Below are 17,635 nucleotides of genomic sequence, written 5' to 3' on the forward strand. Positions count from 1 at the left end.
CAAATTTTTTCTCTTTTTTCTTTTTTTATTTGTTTTCTTTTTTTAGAATTTTCAACAGATTGAAATACAACAGGAAGTTCAACATTGCTGTTGTTAGCAAGAAAATAGAATACAAAGAGAAAGATATACAAAAACGAAAAATTTTCTTAAAAGAAAAGAATTGTTATTGAGGTTAAGCTATGGCTTAAACTTACATTAGAAAATTTCCTAAAAAAGTTTCTTTAACAAGAGTTTTTAATAAAAGCAACTAAAGTTCAAAAAGTTTCTTTAACCAAAAAAAAAAAAAAAAAAAAAAAAGAAAAAAGAAAATGAATCTAAAGGAAAAGATTAAAGAAAATAAAAAATGATAACTGCAAGTACAACAACAACAGCACCTGTTCATAACCAGATTTGGCGGATAAAAGAAATTCTACTTGTACTCCACGCTCGAAATATATTCCAAGTCTAAAAAAATATTCAAAAATTTTAAACAAAAAATTTCTTCGTTGTTTAACCGAAAAATAGCAAACTTATCAAAATGGCTATGGAATGGATAACGGCTATGGACAAGAGGTAAACTTACTGAAATTTTTTATTATTAATATTTTATTGATTTTTTGTAACATGTCCGCAGTCCATCTTCGATATTATGCATGCCTGGCGATGTAACGTCTTTCCTTTAGTCATTCATTGCTTTGAGTCTATTCTGGTTTTTTTTTTTTTTTTGACTTTGGCCAGTTCCAAAATATTGTAAACAATCAAGTTACGCTATGGAGTTGTACATCATACATAATTGTTGACATTCTTCTGCTGTTTCGGAAGTCTACGCTTAGCAAATAATTCTCTACGCTTGCAAGTCCTTCTCAACTATCACCTTAACTACTCGCCTTTGGGTCACATATTGAGTAGTCTTTCCCTCTTAAAAAGTGAAAAGTTTCGTACCTCTCCTATGAAATTTCATTTCCTCAGTGACTTCCCTGTTAATTATTCTACGCTTTTATCCAACTCATTATACTGAATCTCTTGCCACTATTGGCCTCTCTCCTTGGTCTTTCTAGAAGCAGTTGTTCCACTCGCACACCCATAGTAAGCTATACAGTATCGTAACCAGAAGCCTTTTTTTTAATATTTTCAATGCACTGTATCCGTTTAAATTAACAAATACCAGCTAAGCTCTATGACAACTACATGAAACAATCTCCAAACATGTTCAAATACGTCTTCGTCTTGGCAAATATATTGTCAGGTATTTTATTATTGCGTATGCTACTGACGCGAAACACGTGAAAAGAAATTGAGAAAATGGTATTTTTCTCTGGAGGAATCTTTTATATCCATTACTTTTCGATGAGCATTTTCCAAATTTTCTGCAAGTACTATAAGATTAGCGACAGAGCGTAAGATAACATTTTCGTTGCTCTACCTGTTGCAGTAATGAGCAATGATCGAAAACATAGAAGTTTTAGGTTTAGCGGTAAGTATAGAATTCTTTGTTAATTTTGAAACAGATATCTTAACTTTTGTGTGGGGATGGATATGTACCATAAAAAAATAGCCGGACAGACAGGCACATAGACAGACGCATAGATAAGCCTAGATCGATTGAGAATATTTTAGGCATATATATGGTTTATAATTTACATGATTTCTGTGCACGGGTTTTAATAAGATCAATCTGCCCTCATCTCTCGATGGCAGGTATGACATGTAAGAACATTACTATCTTTCATACTCTCTAGCTTTTGAAAATCACGATAAAATGAAACTTCGCAACCCCGTACTGTTGAGTAAGCCTGAGTGACTTTCCCATTTATCTATGGTTACTACTGGATCACACATTAAACATGGAGCATGCTACGAAATATTTAGAATTGTATCTGTTGTGATTTCCAGGTAAAGAAGGAAAAATCAAATTTATTTTCTTTTGAAAACAAAGATGGCCGCAGGTTACGTTGTAGTGTAAGCCTATTCTCCAGCCGATTTGCCTCATTGTCATTGAAACTTTTGCTTCAACGGCGCGTTGGCAACACTCCGACTGCCAAAAGTAGAAGAAGAAGCAGAATTAATTATCGGACCGACCTACGTGTCAACGGGGCGTTGTTAGAAGTCCGACTGCGAAAAGTAGAAGAAGAAGCAGAATTAATTATCGGACCGACCTATGTGTCAACGGGGCGTTGTTAGCAGTCCGTTTGCCAAAAATAGAAAAAGGTTTTCATCAGTTAATTGTGTCGATCTCTTTCAAAAATGTGCATTTAAATTGCGTCGCAATGACGAGTATACTCGTACGTATAGTATGAAATTAGATTGTGATGAATTAGTTTGACAAACATTCTAGATTACATTTTCACGAGGAAATCCGACAAGAGCAGATGGACGGATCATGGCGCATACATTCGTCATAACGCGAAATGTTGTAGTTTTTTCATGGCGTACACCCACACTTCACCAATTAATTAATTGTCGAATAGACGTTTGTATTAATGGACTGTTGTCCAAAATAGAAGAAGGAACTAGAATTCTGTTTCTTTTGTTAGTACTTCGATTCCTGTTCTAATCGGTGTGCCCGATTAATTCTAATTCGAGGTTGAATATAGTATCTCTGGTCCTACTTTACAGAGACGTTCGGTTTGTCAGGTGATAATCTCGCTTAACATGACAAGAAACTAATGCTAAACTCTGAAATCTATGTTCCTCGTTTTGGTCCTCACAGGGTATCTTAAAAATTTATTACACTGACGCATATTAAAAGAAAATCTGCAACTTTTACATTACATTACATTAAATGATAGATTTTCAAGTTTCCTTCTTCAGGTGAGCATAAGTTTCCTACATGCTTGTAAATAAAATATGTCTTTTGCCTTAGTTCTTACCCCTTCAGAACGCATGCATGACAAAGCATGTTGTCGAAAAGCGAATGACTGCTTCGTACTGTGTCTCTCTCTTAATCTTAAATTACAATCTCTCTAAAATTGCTTAAAGTTATATAAAAAAAAATTGAAAAATAAACTGAAAATTTTTAGATTTTATATAAATATTTTACTCTATATTATTATTATAGCAAACCTTCAAACCTTCAGGCATAATATAAAATTTATGGTAGAATTTTGACTTTAAATTTAAGATAAGCAAATATTTAAACGATGGCTGCATTTCTTAAATGAAAAAATATTAATCAAATTGAGATATTTCTCTCGAATATTAAACAGCATAGCGTTCGACTTTAAGGTTTTTTATTAAAAAACTAAATTAATATTTTTTTTTAATTTTTTTATAAATTAAATAATTTTAACTAAATTTTTATGCTTTGAGTGATGTGTATGTGTGTACATTCCATTTACCAATAAGCACAATAATGAATGATGGCATTCATCGTAATTAAGTCTATTCCCTTTATTGCTATAACTGTATGAACGTACTTCAAATAGTTTGCAATGCAGTAAGTTTTTCTTATATTACTTTGTTAAGCAAATGCAACTGGCAGTAGTTCAATATATATTTCCATTGACTAACAACTATGTACACTACTTAAGATCAATTTCATAAATATCTTCATTATCCTTACCTTACAGAGCAATAATTTTCTTTCTATTCATAGAAAAGCTTTCTCGGTATTTGTGTGCTATTGTGAATTATTCTTTGACTTAACATTTAATTACTGAAAACATTAATTATGAAATGAATTATTGTAAAAATTGCAAGTAATGATATATTGTAAGCAAACATTAATTAGTAAATTGCACATATGAAGCATATTTAATATCATACAAAAGAATTGATTATACAATTTTTTTTTTTTTTTGTTGAAAAGATTTTGTTAAATAAATCATTATAAATCATCATCAAAGATAAAAGTTTCTTAACCACTTATTTAATCAGTTGACTTATTTTATCGTTTAATTATTTATATTAATCAACTGATTAAATAAATGATTTTTGATGAAAATTTCCTAAAACTATCTTTTGTTTTACTATTTATTAAAATAGCTAAAGTATACGTGAAAATTTTCCTTTGTTTTATTTGAACATTTATGCATGAATGAATTATTCATTTTATATAAAACAGAAATAATGAAACAAAAGCGCCCACCTCCCAACACGATTAATTCGTGACATTATGCATCGAAGATATGTTATACGAAAATATCGTAAAGAATAAGAAAATTCAAACGTAAATTTAATATAACTGAAATCAAGAGAAAGTACTATGGCGGACCACGGTTCGCCATTAATTAGCCTACGATACCCTACAGTTATTCTTAACACGACTTTTCGAAATAAAGCTCTATATGGGAAACTGTTAAATAAGTGGTCCGACCCGAACCATTTTAAATAGCAGCGGTCCTTAGACTATAACACGTCAGTGTATCAAATTTCACCGAGATTTCTCAAAAATTGCGAGCTGTAGGTTCAACACAAAAATACATTGACGGATGGACAGACAAGTTTAGATCGATTCAGAAGCGCTTTCTATATATATGCAATAAGATGGATGGTATCTTAAGCCCTTAGAAATTTAATATGCCTTGCCCAATAAATAGTGTAGGATACAAAAATGTATACCGAAGTCATATTCGTGTTGTGTCGAGATTGTACTATAAGAGACCTTCAAATTATGTAAATTAATGTAATGTGCACGGTGTTGTAAGTTGTCTAAGTCTTGAGACGTGAAATTTTGTGATGAAAATTTTTACCTTAAATTTCTTTACATAATTTCTATACATAAATTAGATTATTATTCAGGTGTGTGGGCTTCCGAACTTTGCTCAGAGGCCTTCGACCGCTGCGAAACATTCAGAATGACGAAAGTGTGTCCAAAACTTTCAATATTCTCGAGCAACTGTCTAATGTAAACTATATTGTCTTCACGTACCAGCACACCCAGGTCAAGTGTTCTACAGAGATTAAAGTAATTTGTCCATCAATGAAGTCCTTTAGAAAAATTAGACGGAATAACCTACATACCGCGTATCGCCTTAATCCGCCTTTGGAACAGCCTACGAATAGAGGTGTTACCCACTGTACCTGATGTCTATATATTCGAGTCGAATGATCCCAAACACTACTTATTGTCTTCATTTTTTTTTTCCTGTAAACCCTCCTGATCATCACAGCGCGCGAAATTATATAACTTTCATCAAAAATTAGAACTGATCTATTTCTTGTTTGCTTTGAGCTGACTGAGGGACTACTAATGATAAAATAAAAATTAAAGCAAAAGTCAATTGAAAAAAAAAACGTATTCGATTTTTTGAAATCGTTCTATAATATTCGCTAATTCTGTTCGAAGTTGTATCAAAACCGTACAAGTACGCATTAACCAAAAGACGCTTTTGCTCTTAATCTTTTCCATGACTCACTTGATCTTACAATGGTATAATTACTTAACTTTCCATTGCTCCATTGCTTGCACTGCTTTCATATAGAAAAGTTTACTGAGTTCTCCATTGTCACGATTTCATGTTTTCACCCGTCCTGTATAATTCATTCTTTTACTATAATCCAATTAAATATAACTCTTTTAAGATGATATGATATCGCACTAGAAATAACCGAATCAAATACGCAGTAATGACAAAAAGAGAGAGAAGAGAGCCCAATCAAGTTCACTAACTGATGTGTTAGAATTCTTTCTTTCTAGTAGCAGTCAAGTTTTCTTAATATTTTATGAAATGAACGCATCCTTAAATGCTTGCAATCCCTTCGGTCTCTTTGCGTAGCATCGCCTAAAAATATACCTTTATTTTCTTCTTTATTTAATTAGCAGTACGTAGTTTATTTAATTAGCAATTTGTTAAGTAAATGACTTTCTTTAAATATTTTCTCTTCAAAGCTCCTTAACTATTTCACTGAAATGAATGCAACTGTTTGTTTAATGATAAAAACTATAATTAAACTCTATTTTCAAGATTCAAAATGTCTTCATGCGATTCATTTTAAATATAAAATCAACAATTTTATTTCAGTTAGAGAAATTTTCATTAGCTTAATAAATTTAAATACTTTTCAAGATAGTAATGGAAAAACAAAGGTAGTGAGGGAAAGTTGATCTCATCCAAACTAATTTCAACAGCGGTCGTCGTTGGGCTAAGATACGTACTATTAAGGCGTATTAAATTTCATCAATATATCTAAAAAATTACGATCTGTAAACTGAAAACGAGAAACCAAGAGAGTTCGACGGACAGACGGACAGACAAACTTGCATTGACTTACAAAGTGATATGGCACAGTAAAATGCGGATATATTTCAAGCACATTCTAAGTGTTGCGTAGAAGGTATATAAAACAAGTAAGAACATTATAGACCGTCGTGATCCTATAACACTTCACTTCATTTATTTATTCGGTTTGGTAATAATACAATAAAAATTACACATTAGTTTCGTGGAAAGGCGTACTTTTCATAAAAGCAGGCATATTGAGGGTTGGCCACAACATCGCATGACCTGATCCAAATTTCGCAAATTTAATTTTTTTAAAAATTTTATCATTTTTCAGTTTCGGTCATAAAAAACTATAAATAAGACTTTCTCTCCATGTAAAGGCTTGCTTTTCATAATAACCCCTTTATATGTTCGGTTCTAAAAAATATTCCGATTTTTCCGATCATTAAGAACTAGTTTTTATGGAAAAATTTTTATCATAAAACATTACAATAGGCATTTTTCTCGTATAAGGGCTTCCATTTCTTGAGAATCCTTAAATGTGGTGATACCAAAAATATAGTAGACCTACATGATTCAAATTCGGTAAAGTTGATTTCTTCGTCAACTTACTATTATGAATTAATTTTCGCCATGAAACATTGAAAATTATATCTTCTTTTCGTATAAATATACTTTTGGAATGATTAAATGAAACGGGGGTTCAAACAACTGCACCTTAGCCGAACCAAATGTTCCCCGTTATTTAAGAACATCAAAATACTTTTACTCAACGGCTTTTACGGAGAAATTTTGAATACTTCAACCTTTTTCAATGTAACGACCTTTCAAAACAAGGCGTTATATGGGGAGTGGTCGAAAAAGTGGACCGATACGAAGTTTTTTAACCACGCGTCCACAGGTCAAGACACGTCACCAAATTCATCAAAATATTTTAAAAATTGCAACCTGCTTGTTGCACTCAAAAATACATGCAAAGACATCATCACAGGCATTAATAATCGCCAATAATCCGATAAAAATAGATTTAAATATAAATTTTGTTGTATGTGCTTCTAATCGATACAAGGATTATTTCTATTTGCCTTTCAATATGTTTGAAATATATAAATATAATTCATCCTAAAAGTGAGCAATGGATGTTTGCTTTTACTTCTTACAATTGATCGATTTTTATAAATGTCATGACAAAATAATTTCAATAAACTACTTTCAGAATCGACAATGCATGCTTGATTTAATTCTAAATATTCTCTTCTCAATACCATTTACTCTCCATTACAGTACAGTTCAGTTAATAATGAAATTTCTATTACAATAAAATTATTTTCTATACTTGCTGAATTTCCATTAGAGAGTATCCTAAAATTTATGGTTTATGTAAATAACGTTTGCATATGCCAGTGCATTCGAGAGTTATTAGCCTTTAATGAAAATTGAATGAAAATCAGCTGGTAACTGGCATTTTGTTATTGATCTTTCGTGACATTTTGTTTTTTTTTTTTTTTTGATTTTACTGAGCAATTACGTAAAACGCTTTTAAGCAATTTCTGGATATTAATATTAAATAAAAAATAATAACTTAATTAAAGAATTTTTATTTAAACTTATAAAGCTCAGAGAAGGCATGTTGGTCGCAAATACATTGCAAATTTTCATATTTACTATCTCTTGCAAAAACCAAAAATGGAGCTGCAAGCTAGGATTAGCTCCCCTGTGCATATCAAGGATTTTATTTTTGGAAATACGTGTCTTATCATTTGGTAACTAATAAATTCTTTTCCCTTTTCTGATTTTATCAAACACCTGCATTTATTATTATTACAATGAATTTAGGCAGAGAAATTAATTCTAAGACTAAAGTGTTGAAACACTAGCATCTTATTATTATTATTATTATTATTATTATTAATTTCGCCAGAGAAATAAATTCTAAGACTAAACTCTTAAAAGCACTAGCATCTAAGGCTATCGGCTTTTATTAAAAACTCTACAGCACTTGAGATTCGAACCCACGACCATTGACTTGCTAGTCGAGATTCCTCGCCTTCGGCTACTCAGGCGGAGACTCTCATCTCTTAAGCATCTTAAGCTATAGGCTTTATTGAAAACTCTATCGCACCTGATATTCGATCCCACGACCGTTGGGTTCATAGTAGAGGTCTTTGCTTACTCGGGTTTTCTATTCTTTACAATGTTCTAAAAAAAACAAACAAGAACGTTATAGTCGGGTAACGCCGACTATTGCATACCACTTCGCCTAGGACAGTTATTCGCCTCTTTTGACAATAAGGCTCCAAAAAGTACACATTATTTTCACGCAAAGCGATAATTGTGATGAAAGTCTGCACATTGAAAGGTTAGGTTTTCTCTCGATGTCCGAATTTGCACTTTGTAATAGCGCCTATACTCGTTGGGGTCCAAAAAAAGAAATATACCTCTGGGATCCAAATTCACTACAGTAAATTTTTTTGCTCAAACGCTCCTATGATTTATTAAGATATCATGAGGTATCTTATATGGAGTGTGGCCGAGGAATAGATCCATGTGGTTCTAAATAGATTCACTTAATTTTTTTATTTAATTAATATCATAAACATATTTTCATAAAAACAAATTCACAATTAGCCTTTTTTGGCTTATAAGGGTACACCTTTGGTGAGAATCCTTATATCCAAAAAATAGGCCTACGTAGTCCAAATTCGGTAAGGTATATTTCTTTGTCAATTTGCTATTACGAGCTAATTTTCAACATGAAATTTTGGAAATTCGAAATCTTTACCACATGAAGCTTCCATTTCTGTAAGGACTTAGCCAATTTTGCTAAGAAATTTTGAAAATTGCAATTTTTCGACATATAACGACTTTTGGGAATAGAGCGCTATATGGAAAGCTGTGAAAAAGTGGTCCAATCCGAACCATTTTCAATAGGGTTTGTTATTGGCTCAAAATACGTCACTGTACCAAATTTCATCAAAATATCTCAAAAATTGCGACTTATACCTTATACACAACTATAGGGGGGTATACATCAGACGGACAGACACGCTCAGACCAATTCAACTTATGATTTTGAATCGATCGGAATAATAAGATGCGGGTCTATTTTAAGCTCTTTTGCGTGTTACGTACGTCCGTACTAACTTAATGTACCTCGCACCGCAAGTGGTGTAGGTGGACCCTTGTTTATTTATAAATTCAAACGTAGAATTTCTAATTTGCATGATATCAATTTTTATGCTCATTTAATACGCTATAAGCATTTACTGTCTAAAGAAGTTAGCCCCGTGGCTTAATTCTAGAGACCCAGTTCCTAAGTTCCTCATTTTTCTTTTCTTTAAAAATTATCCATATTATAAGTAAACAAAATAAACTTTTGGCCAATGTGCGTTACAATGTCTACATTTGTTCACAATAATACAAAGTTATACTATAAGGCGCGTGCACGTATTTTAGCTAGTTTTTCATTTGAAAAACGCATTCATTGAGAAAAGTTGTTGCAATATATTAACCAAAATGCTTCCATCATTTTCTATAACATTTTACCATATTTCTGGCAAAATGGTGATATCGTGTCGAAAGCGCTTATATTGGTTTGGCAGTGATTCACCCACGAAGCCATTTTTGCTCTTCTCCAACTTTGCGGACCCGCGTGCTAGACAATGCCATGCTGCATCAATCTGAGCAAGTGGTATTCAGAAGGCTCCATGTCGGGTGGATACGCTAGATCTGGCAGAGCTTCCCATTCGCGTTGCATTCGAGTTTATACCGTCTAAAAAGCCCTTGCAAAGATTTTTATGATTGTCGAGAACAGTAAGGAGATACCTTTAAGAACCCTTCATCTTCCTCAGTTCATAAGGTATTTCCTTAAATATTCAAACACACTTGAGAGGCTTATCGCAATCAAGTAATAGTTTATCTTTTTTCAAAGGCGAAAACTTTGTTCATCAGAAAGGTGGTAATTAGTCGTGTGGCTAACCTTCCTTTCTTCCTTTAACTTTAACAAGGGCCAGCCAAATATTTAGTATAAATACTTACTTCAGTATCTGTTACGTAAGCTAAGGATTTTCATTTCTTCTTATCTTGCCTAAGTTGTGGTAAGCGCAATCAATTTTATAACCATTAAGTATGTGATACTGAGCATTCTACCTAAACAGAAATGAAGAAACAACGCGGTATCCCCTGAGAATGAAATGTTGAAGTGTCTTCATGGATTTTACATATTCGGAAGGCAATATTTCATCTTATATGCATATCCTTGTTTTGTTGAAAGCGAATGCAAGAAAATTATTTTCTTCCTTTTCTTAAAAATCGCTAGAAGAATTATTGTTGAATATTGTAAATCTTCCAATAAATTTCTCATACATAGTGCTGAAATTAATATGCAAATAAAAAAGAACCAAAAAAATGTAACAAGAAGTTTTGTCTAAAAGACAAATATTTTCTTAACCGTTAAAATTTATGAGCGAAAAAAACCTGCACGAAAATACTGAAAATAATAATAAATCTGTGAGAATTTTTACTATTCCATTATACGGTCTTTAGATGCATGAAAATAAAAGTGCTGGCAATTCAAGCAAAGTTGCAGTTTACTTCTTGTTCGCTTGCTCTATGAAGCAAACTTAAGCTAAACAACTAGTTTATGATAACAATTCAGTTGAATGCTGAGAACAATGCTACGTTATACTTTTTTACGCAGTTAAACGTAAATGGATATATTTCCTACAAAAAATCGCGATTATTAAAATATAAATTTTTAAAGTCAACTTTTAGACTGGGATAATTAAGATTTTTAAAGAACGCTTTGTTCGGTGAACAGAAATCTTATTTTTAAAGTCAACTTTTAGACGGGGAAAATTAAGATTTTTAAAGAGCACTTTTGGGTAAATAAAAATCTTAGTTTTAAGAAAAATATATTTTCCGGGATTTTATTTTGCATTTGTGTATTACTCCAGACAAACTCGAAGACTCGTTGAATATAAAATAATGTCATGTTTATGAGCAAGTAATCTGGAAAATGGCCATGTTTTTATTTTTCTTTCGTTCTGTTTTACATTTGCGCACGAAATATTATGGAAATCATTTGCAGAAAAAAAAGACGGGAAAATAAAATCATAATAAAAAACTAGTACTGGCAGAATGGCGCCTTACATATGATATCCAGCAAGTTTTAAAGAAATTTAATTTAGGTTTTAGTTTGGCTCTTCTCTATCTCACTTTTAACGCTCTATTTGGGTAAATAAAGAACAAATAAAAAAAAAAATAAAAAAATTTTTTTTAATAAATTTCACAAAATGCAGATAACAAACAATGTTAGCCAAGTTGGGGCTATAACTGTCAACGGTATTCAAGAGTAAGTTGAAAGTTGAAGAAAGATATAAAACTATTTTGTTCTTGTCATTTTTGCTTAGAGAGAAAGAGACTGCATAAAAAATTACCTAAGCATACGTTTTGCAATTTGTCCGATATTCTTGTAGAAATGTTCTTTTCGTTTACATTTTTTTTATTTCTACTTTTATAAAAATATGTTTTTTTTCTTTCTCTCTTCTTTTCTTTGGCAGACCTTGTGACCGTAATCTAAGAGATGTTGAATTAATATCGTGTCGTTTACGTCGTGTAGAGCCATTATGTCGTCTGCCTAGTTCGGCATTACAACAATTGGCCATGTGCGGCTTTTATGAGGATCTTGAAAAGGGCGTTACATGTAAGTAAATAAATGTTATAGAGAAATTCACTCAAATTTACAATTTGCGCTTTCCGGCTTTCTCTCTCAAAAGGGTAATAAATGCAAAGGCTTTTCAAACATTTGTAACCATTCGAAACATAAAATACGTAAATTTATGTTCGATTACGTTCTAGTGCTCTGAGGAGTAATATTAAAAAAAAAAAAAGAAAAGAAAAACACCTTAAACTAATAAAATTATACATTTAAGGTTTCATTTTATTTATGCTTTGTGGCTTTTAGTGTTTCGTGCTGGGGAACAAGGTCGTTTTTGGTATGCTGTCTTGGGTGGCTCACTTGAAGTACGTTATCATGCTACCGATACCGATGGCAAAGTAAGTAGAAAATGCATAAGAAACTACAATATTTACTTTTATGCATTCATTTAAAATAAATATCAATGTAATAGTAATTGCAAAAAAAAAAAAATTAACCGTTCAAATGGTAAAAATATTCGAAATATTTATGAAAATATTACAATAGAATGCATGGCTTAGAATTTGAAAAAAATACATAACGAATAACAAACAAATAAACAAAATATATCGATATCAGATCAGTTTATAATCAACATCATTAGTAAAATAAGACTTGTATGGTATCCACTTGCGTATTTACACTATGAAATCGTCCCTATGTATGAGGTTAAGTAAGATGCTTGGCATAGTTATAGAGTTGAACTAAAAACCATTTCTTTGCCTACTTTTTTCATAAAGGTAAACATTTTCGTTGCCTACTTTTCAGGAAATTGCATAACTAATTCGTTTGATTTCCTTAGGTACGTTGTTGGGTAATCAATAAAATCTTCTGATGCGAATCTAAAGCATAGCATGTTACGATTAATACATACAACAAGTTATAAAAAAATAGTTGAAAAGGAAAAACTTCTCAGAAAACTCCATTGCCCTACTAACACAACAAACTTTACGTAATTCTTCTTCTTTAATTGCAAGAAACACGAAATTGATTTTAAGATAAATTTAGGACGCTTTTAATTGTGGAATACATTGTAATAGAAAATACTTACATTCCATCAATACAGTGCCCGAAAAAAACTATTTAGATAAGACGTGTTTAGATAAGCCACTAAGTTGGCGCTAATAAAAGTCATTATTTCGTCCTAATGTGCCCACGTCAATGGATTACTTTGTTGCAATAGGTCTCTTTCTTCTTATCTTTTTCTTTTCTATTAAGTTTTTACGAACGTATGATGCACCCAGAAAGATTTGATGTATACTCACCTTTTATTTTTCTGATCGATTCAGAAAAACTTTTGTCAAGCCATTTCAGGTTAAGAATCACTTTCTGAGTTGATCTAAGCTCTTCTCTCCGACGGTCTGTTATGTTTTCTTGTTTCCAATTCACAGCCCGCAGTTTGTAAGACATATTAGGCTAACCTATATCGGCTAAAGACGAACGCTATTGAAAATAGTTCGGATCGGTACACTTTTTCGACCATTCGGCAAACGTGGGTGAGTACTAGTATTTCGGCATCTTGTATTACTGTGAAAACTTTGGACTGACTATGGCAATTTTTGAACTCTCATGAAGAAAATTATATCATAATAGTAATTCAAAAAAAAAAAAAAAAATTAACTGTATCGAATTTGGATCATCTCGGCTTATATTTTGAATCCTACCCCGATAAAGATTTTCACGAAAAGAAGAAGAGAAAAGTCTAAATTTGAAGATGTGATGATGTAAATTGACTTATGATAGCAATTTCATACAAAAATGAAGGGTATAACATTTGAACCATCTACGCCTATTGTTGGACCCCGCGCTATGTAAGGACTAAACTTGTATTTCATTAAGTTGCTGTTTGGACCTGCTTCCCCAGAACTACGCACATGAAAAGTATGTTTTCATATATAAACAAGACATAATTTTTGTGTTCTATAATAAAAATAGGAATGTTGTTAAATAATGTTGTGCACGGTGTTTAGTGGTCGGCCTTGCCCGACTATATGTTCTGACTTAGTTTTTTAATAAAAAAATCAAGTTCACTGAAAATGTTACGAGTCTTTTTTTGCCTAAATATTTTTTAAGCAAAAAATGTTTTTCTATTTTTTCTAGTTTCCTCTCTAAATATTTTTTCATGACCCATTCTATTTCCATAAATTTCCTTAGTTCCTACGCTCTAGTTTTTTTTTTTACAATAACAGAGGTGTTTTGTTTACCGTTGTCGTGATTGCAAAAGCTTGGCGTCATTCACAAATTCTGCATAAGTTATATAGAAATGAAATAATCCTATATAGAAGTAATACAATTTTATATAGAATTGCATTTTTGTAATGAACTCTACATGAAGCGAAACAAAAACATCACTAATAGTGGTGTTAGCGGTTTTTATATGGAAAAGAAAAAATCATTTCTAATAGTAGTAAGCAAAGCAAATGAGAAACCCTTGAAAACGCAATACATTGAACAAAGTATAAAATCGTCAAAGAATTTTTTCATAGTTATAAGCTAGCAAACGGCCTAAGCCATTTTTCCAAACACCGATTAAAACATTCTAGCAAAATTCTTAGGCTCAAGTTTGCATTTCTTCCAGATTTTGCAAATAGCAGAAGTTATCGTTGGAGAGAGCATCTGTACGCAACCTACATCCGTCCAAAAATAAAGTGTAATTTGTTCGTGTAGGCGGGAACCTTCAAAGTTTGTTTGCAGACCTTCCATCGCATACAGCAAAAGGCTCAGATGCTCATTGGCAACGGAAGTCTGTCCATAGTCGATATCTGTAAGCATCGGCCTAATGTAGGCTGTGTTGTGCTTATATACAGGTACATAAATCTACGGAGATAAAAGAGATTTGTCCGCCAATTAAGAGGATGAGCGTTTCTACCCTCCCGTCCTAGAGTTATCTGCAGACCGCACAACCGTCGTTCGTTAACCATTCTGTCCGCTTTTCCAACAACCTGTTAGCAGGTTGCCTTTTCTATCATATACCTGATGTCTCCATTTTCAAGATGAATGGAAACTTTTAGGAAATTTTATTTTTTATAGAATTAGGATGGTTTCATATAAGCTTAGTTTATAAGACATCTGACGTTCGCGTCAATATTACAAGGGTGGCAGGATATAAACTTAAAATACGTTGCAGTTTACTGCGTCCACTCATCGAACGACTAAGAGGACAATATTTAAATATGGGCAAAATACGATCTCATGAACACTTTCACACAAACAACGGATTGATAACTTGCCAAACAGTGGAGATATTTCTGAAAAGACAGTAAACGTATATTCAACAGAACATCTAGAAGCTCAGTTTAATTTTTTTCTGACCTAAACTTTAGCTTTTTCTTAGCTTTTATAACCGTGACAATCCTAGTCCAATAAAAGCGATTTGGCAAGAATAAAGGGTGTGCGTGATCGGTATCATGGCAACTAGAGTAGATAGAATAAAATCGAGTCTAGCCATTGGGAGCTTTTTCAAATAATCTAAATAGAACATAAGCCTTGTAAGCAATTTTTTCAAAACTTGAAGACATAATCCTTGTAAGAATTTTTTTGAAACTTGAAAAAATCGAGATCAACCCATTTAATGTGCTAAGTCAATATAATTGACTAACTAAACTAAGCAGAGGAAAAATTTTGCTACTGCTTTGAATATTTATTAATTCAATAAAACATTATTGTGCACTATTGTACAGTGAGTTTTTATTTAATTTTAAAACATTTAAGGAAATTAGTCTATTGATTATTTTATTTTCAGTCTACACATCATCTAAATGTTGAACAATTTTATTCAAATTTAGAACAACGCCATTCTGCGAAAGCCGTAGCCGTATTTGTTACTTGATGCACGTCGTGAATATGCTACAAGCACTTTGCTCTCATACATGCTGGATGAGTTGTATTATTTGTTGCAATTTTTAATGATATTGAAATTGTATATGAAGGCAATTTATTTCTCGCTACCGAGAAATGCAAGTGTGATGATGTTGCGAGGCGGTTCGTGACGTTCAAGTATGCACTAAGTTAGAAGATTAATTGAATGTAAATTCAATTAATTCGTAATAGTAAAGACGGTGCTTCTCAATGTCGAAACACAAGGATTTGAATTAAAGAAGCGGTTTTTCGTATTCTTCATTTATTACCTCCCGTGCTGAAGCGACTTTTCGTATTCTTCACATATTACCTCCCGTGCTGAAGCTACTTTTCGTATTCTTCACTTATTACCTCCCGTGCTGAGTAAGCTTTTATCAAAGATAATCTAATTGACTTATCTCTTTATCGATCGTCGAGGGCTGTATTGCTATTACAAAACAGTCTGAAAGTTGAATATACATTCTCATTTCAGAAACAGACGTCGAAGGTTTTTTAATGTGATTCGGCACTTTAAACCTGTTTAACATTGTCTGCATTCTTCGCCGATTACTCGAATCCATTCACTCTTCGTGCTTTCCAACTATTGAAATATCCACCTTTTTCTTTGAACGGAATATTTTGTTTCTTCTTTCGGGGTGGTGCACATAAGTCATTAAATAAAATAATTAAAAATTGGTTTGTGAGGTGAATATGGTCCTGCTGTGAGTTATGAGTCTGTTTACGTCGGTGCGGTTAGTTAATAGATGTTTAGAATGTCATTGGCATGGTTTTGCTAAAAGCTTTTCGGCAAGGCCTTTACTTAGGCAGAAGGCGGGAACTATACTAATTGTTTTACTCTGATTACTTTGACACTTAAAGGAGACTGCACCAATTGAATGCTTGATCCACCTAAAATTCGGAATCGTAGTTGTTAATCCACCTCTCAGTATGTTATTGGGAGTTACGCTTATGAAAAAAGCCTCATATTTGAAATCGAAATCCGCTAGAAACGATCTATCATCTTTCATATTCCCAGGCTTTTCTTTTTCTAGACGTTATTCGATTTTTGGGGAGAACAGCATATGGAAGAGGTTATCATCCTGCACCCTTCGAAAAATTTCCGAAACTTGCACGGGATAAACTGTGCTTGTTTGAAGGGACACACCGTGAACGAAGCTACCTTCTTTCTCTAGCCTAGATATCAAAGCAAGTTTAAACGTTCTCAAACTTTTTCACTCACACACACACACACACACACATCTATTCAGACAATGATTCCTTAGCTAGGTTTTCGGGTTTGTGGTATGATGATGATAAAATGATTAATCGCTTAGCTTTGCAATTATTCATATCCTAATACATGGGACATAGATGTTTTATATGCTTTTGGTTTCCCCTTTGATTATAATTAAATAGCGCAAGTGAAATCGACTCTCAAAATTAATGCTTATAATCGATTCGGTTGATGAGAAGATATGCAATATCCATTAGCATATTTACAAACGTATAATAAGTAAATGAGTGGATGCAAAATAAATTTTATAAAATTAAAATAAAAGACTTTAAATATTTTGAACTTAGACGACGTGTATTTGAGGTACGTCCAAAGTCTACGTATCAGCTTTCGTGTACTTCCTTTCAAATTAATTTGCCCTTGACTTGCAGCTCTTTTTTTGTTTTTAATTTTATATTAAATTTCATGGTTGAAAAATGCAAATAAAAGAAGGTATCATTACAGACTACATAGTAAAGTCTGACTAACATATTAGTAAATAAATATTAGAAAAACTGTGCAGCTTTGTTAACAAATAATGACATTGAAATACTTAAATAAACAACAAGTTGTGAAAAAATAGTAATAAAAACAGAAAAAAAAAAGAAGTAAAATGAAAAATGTGTAAATTCTATTGAGGGAAAACATGCAGAAGCACATAAAAAAAAAGAAAAAAAAAAAAAA

At 32.3% G+C, this 17,635-nt stretch overlaps 1 protein-coding gene across 2 annotated transcripts in view; it reads left to right on the plus strand.

Moving 5' to 3' along the window:
* Positions 1-297: 297 nt before the first annotated feature.
* LOC119636601 (rap guanine nucleotide exchange factor 4) overlaps positions 298-17,635 on the plus strand; it is a 114,205-nt gene continuing 96,867 nt past the window's right edge. For both annotated transcript variants that reach the window (XM_038032068.1, XM_038032072.1), the window contains exons 1-3: positions 298-552; positions 11,705-11,847; positions 12,109-12,200. In XM_038032068.1, coding sequence (XP_037887996.1) covers positions 518-552; positions 11,705-11,847; positions 12,109-12,200 — 270 coding nt within the window. In that variant the 5' untranslated portion in view covers positions 298-517. The remainder of the gene's footprint in view (positions 553-11,704; positions 11,848-12,108; positions 12,201-17,635) is intronic.

This window comes from Glossina fuscipes, unplaced genomic scaffold (assembly GCF_014805625.2).
Source record: "Glossina fuscipes isolate IAEA_lab_2018 unplaced genomic scaffold, Yale_Gfus_2 28, whole genome shotgun sequence".
Classification (NCBI taxonomy): Eukaryota; Metazoa; Arthropoda; class Insecta; order Diptera; family Glossinidae; genus Glossina; species Glossina fuscipes.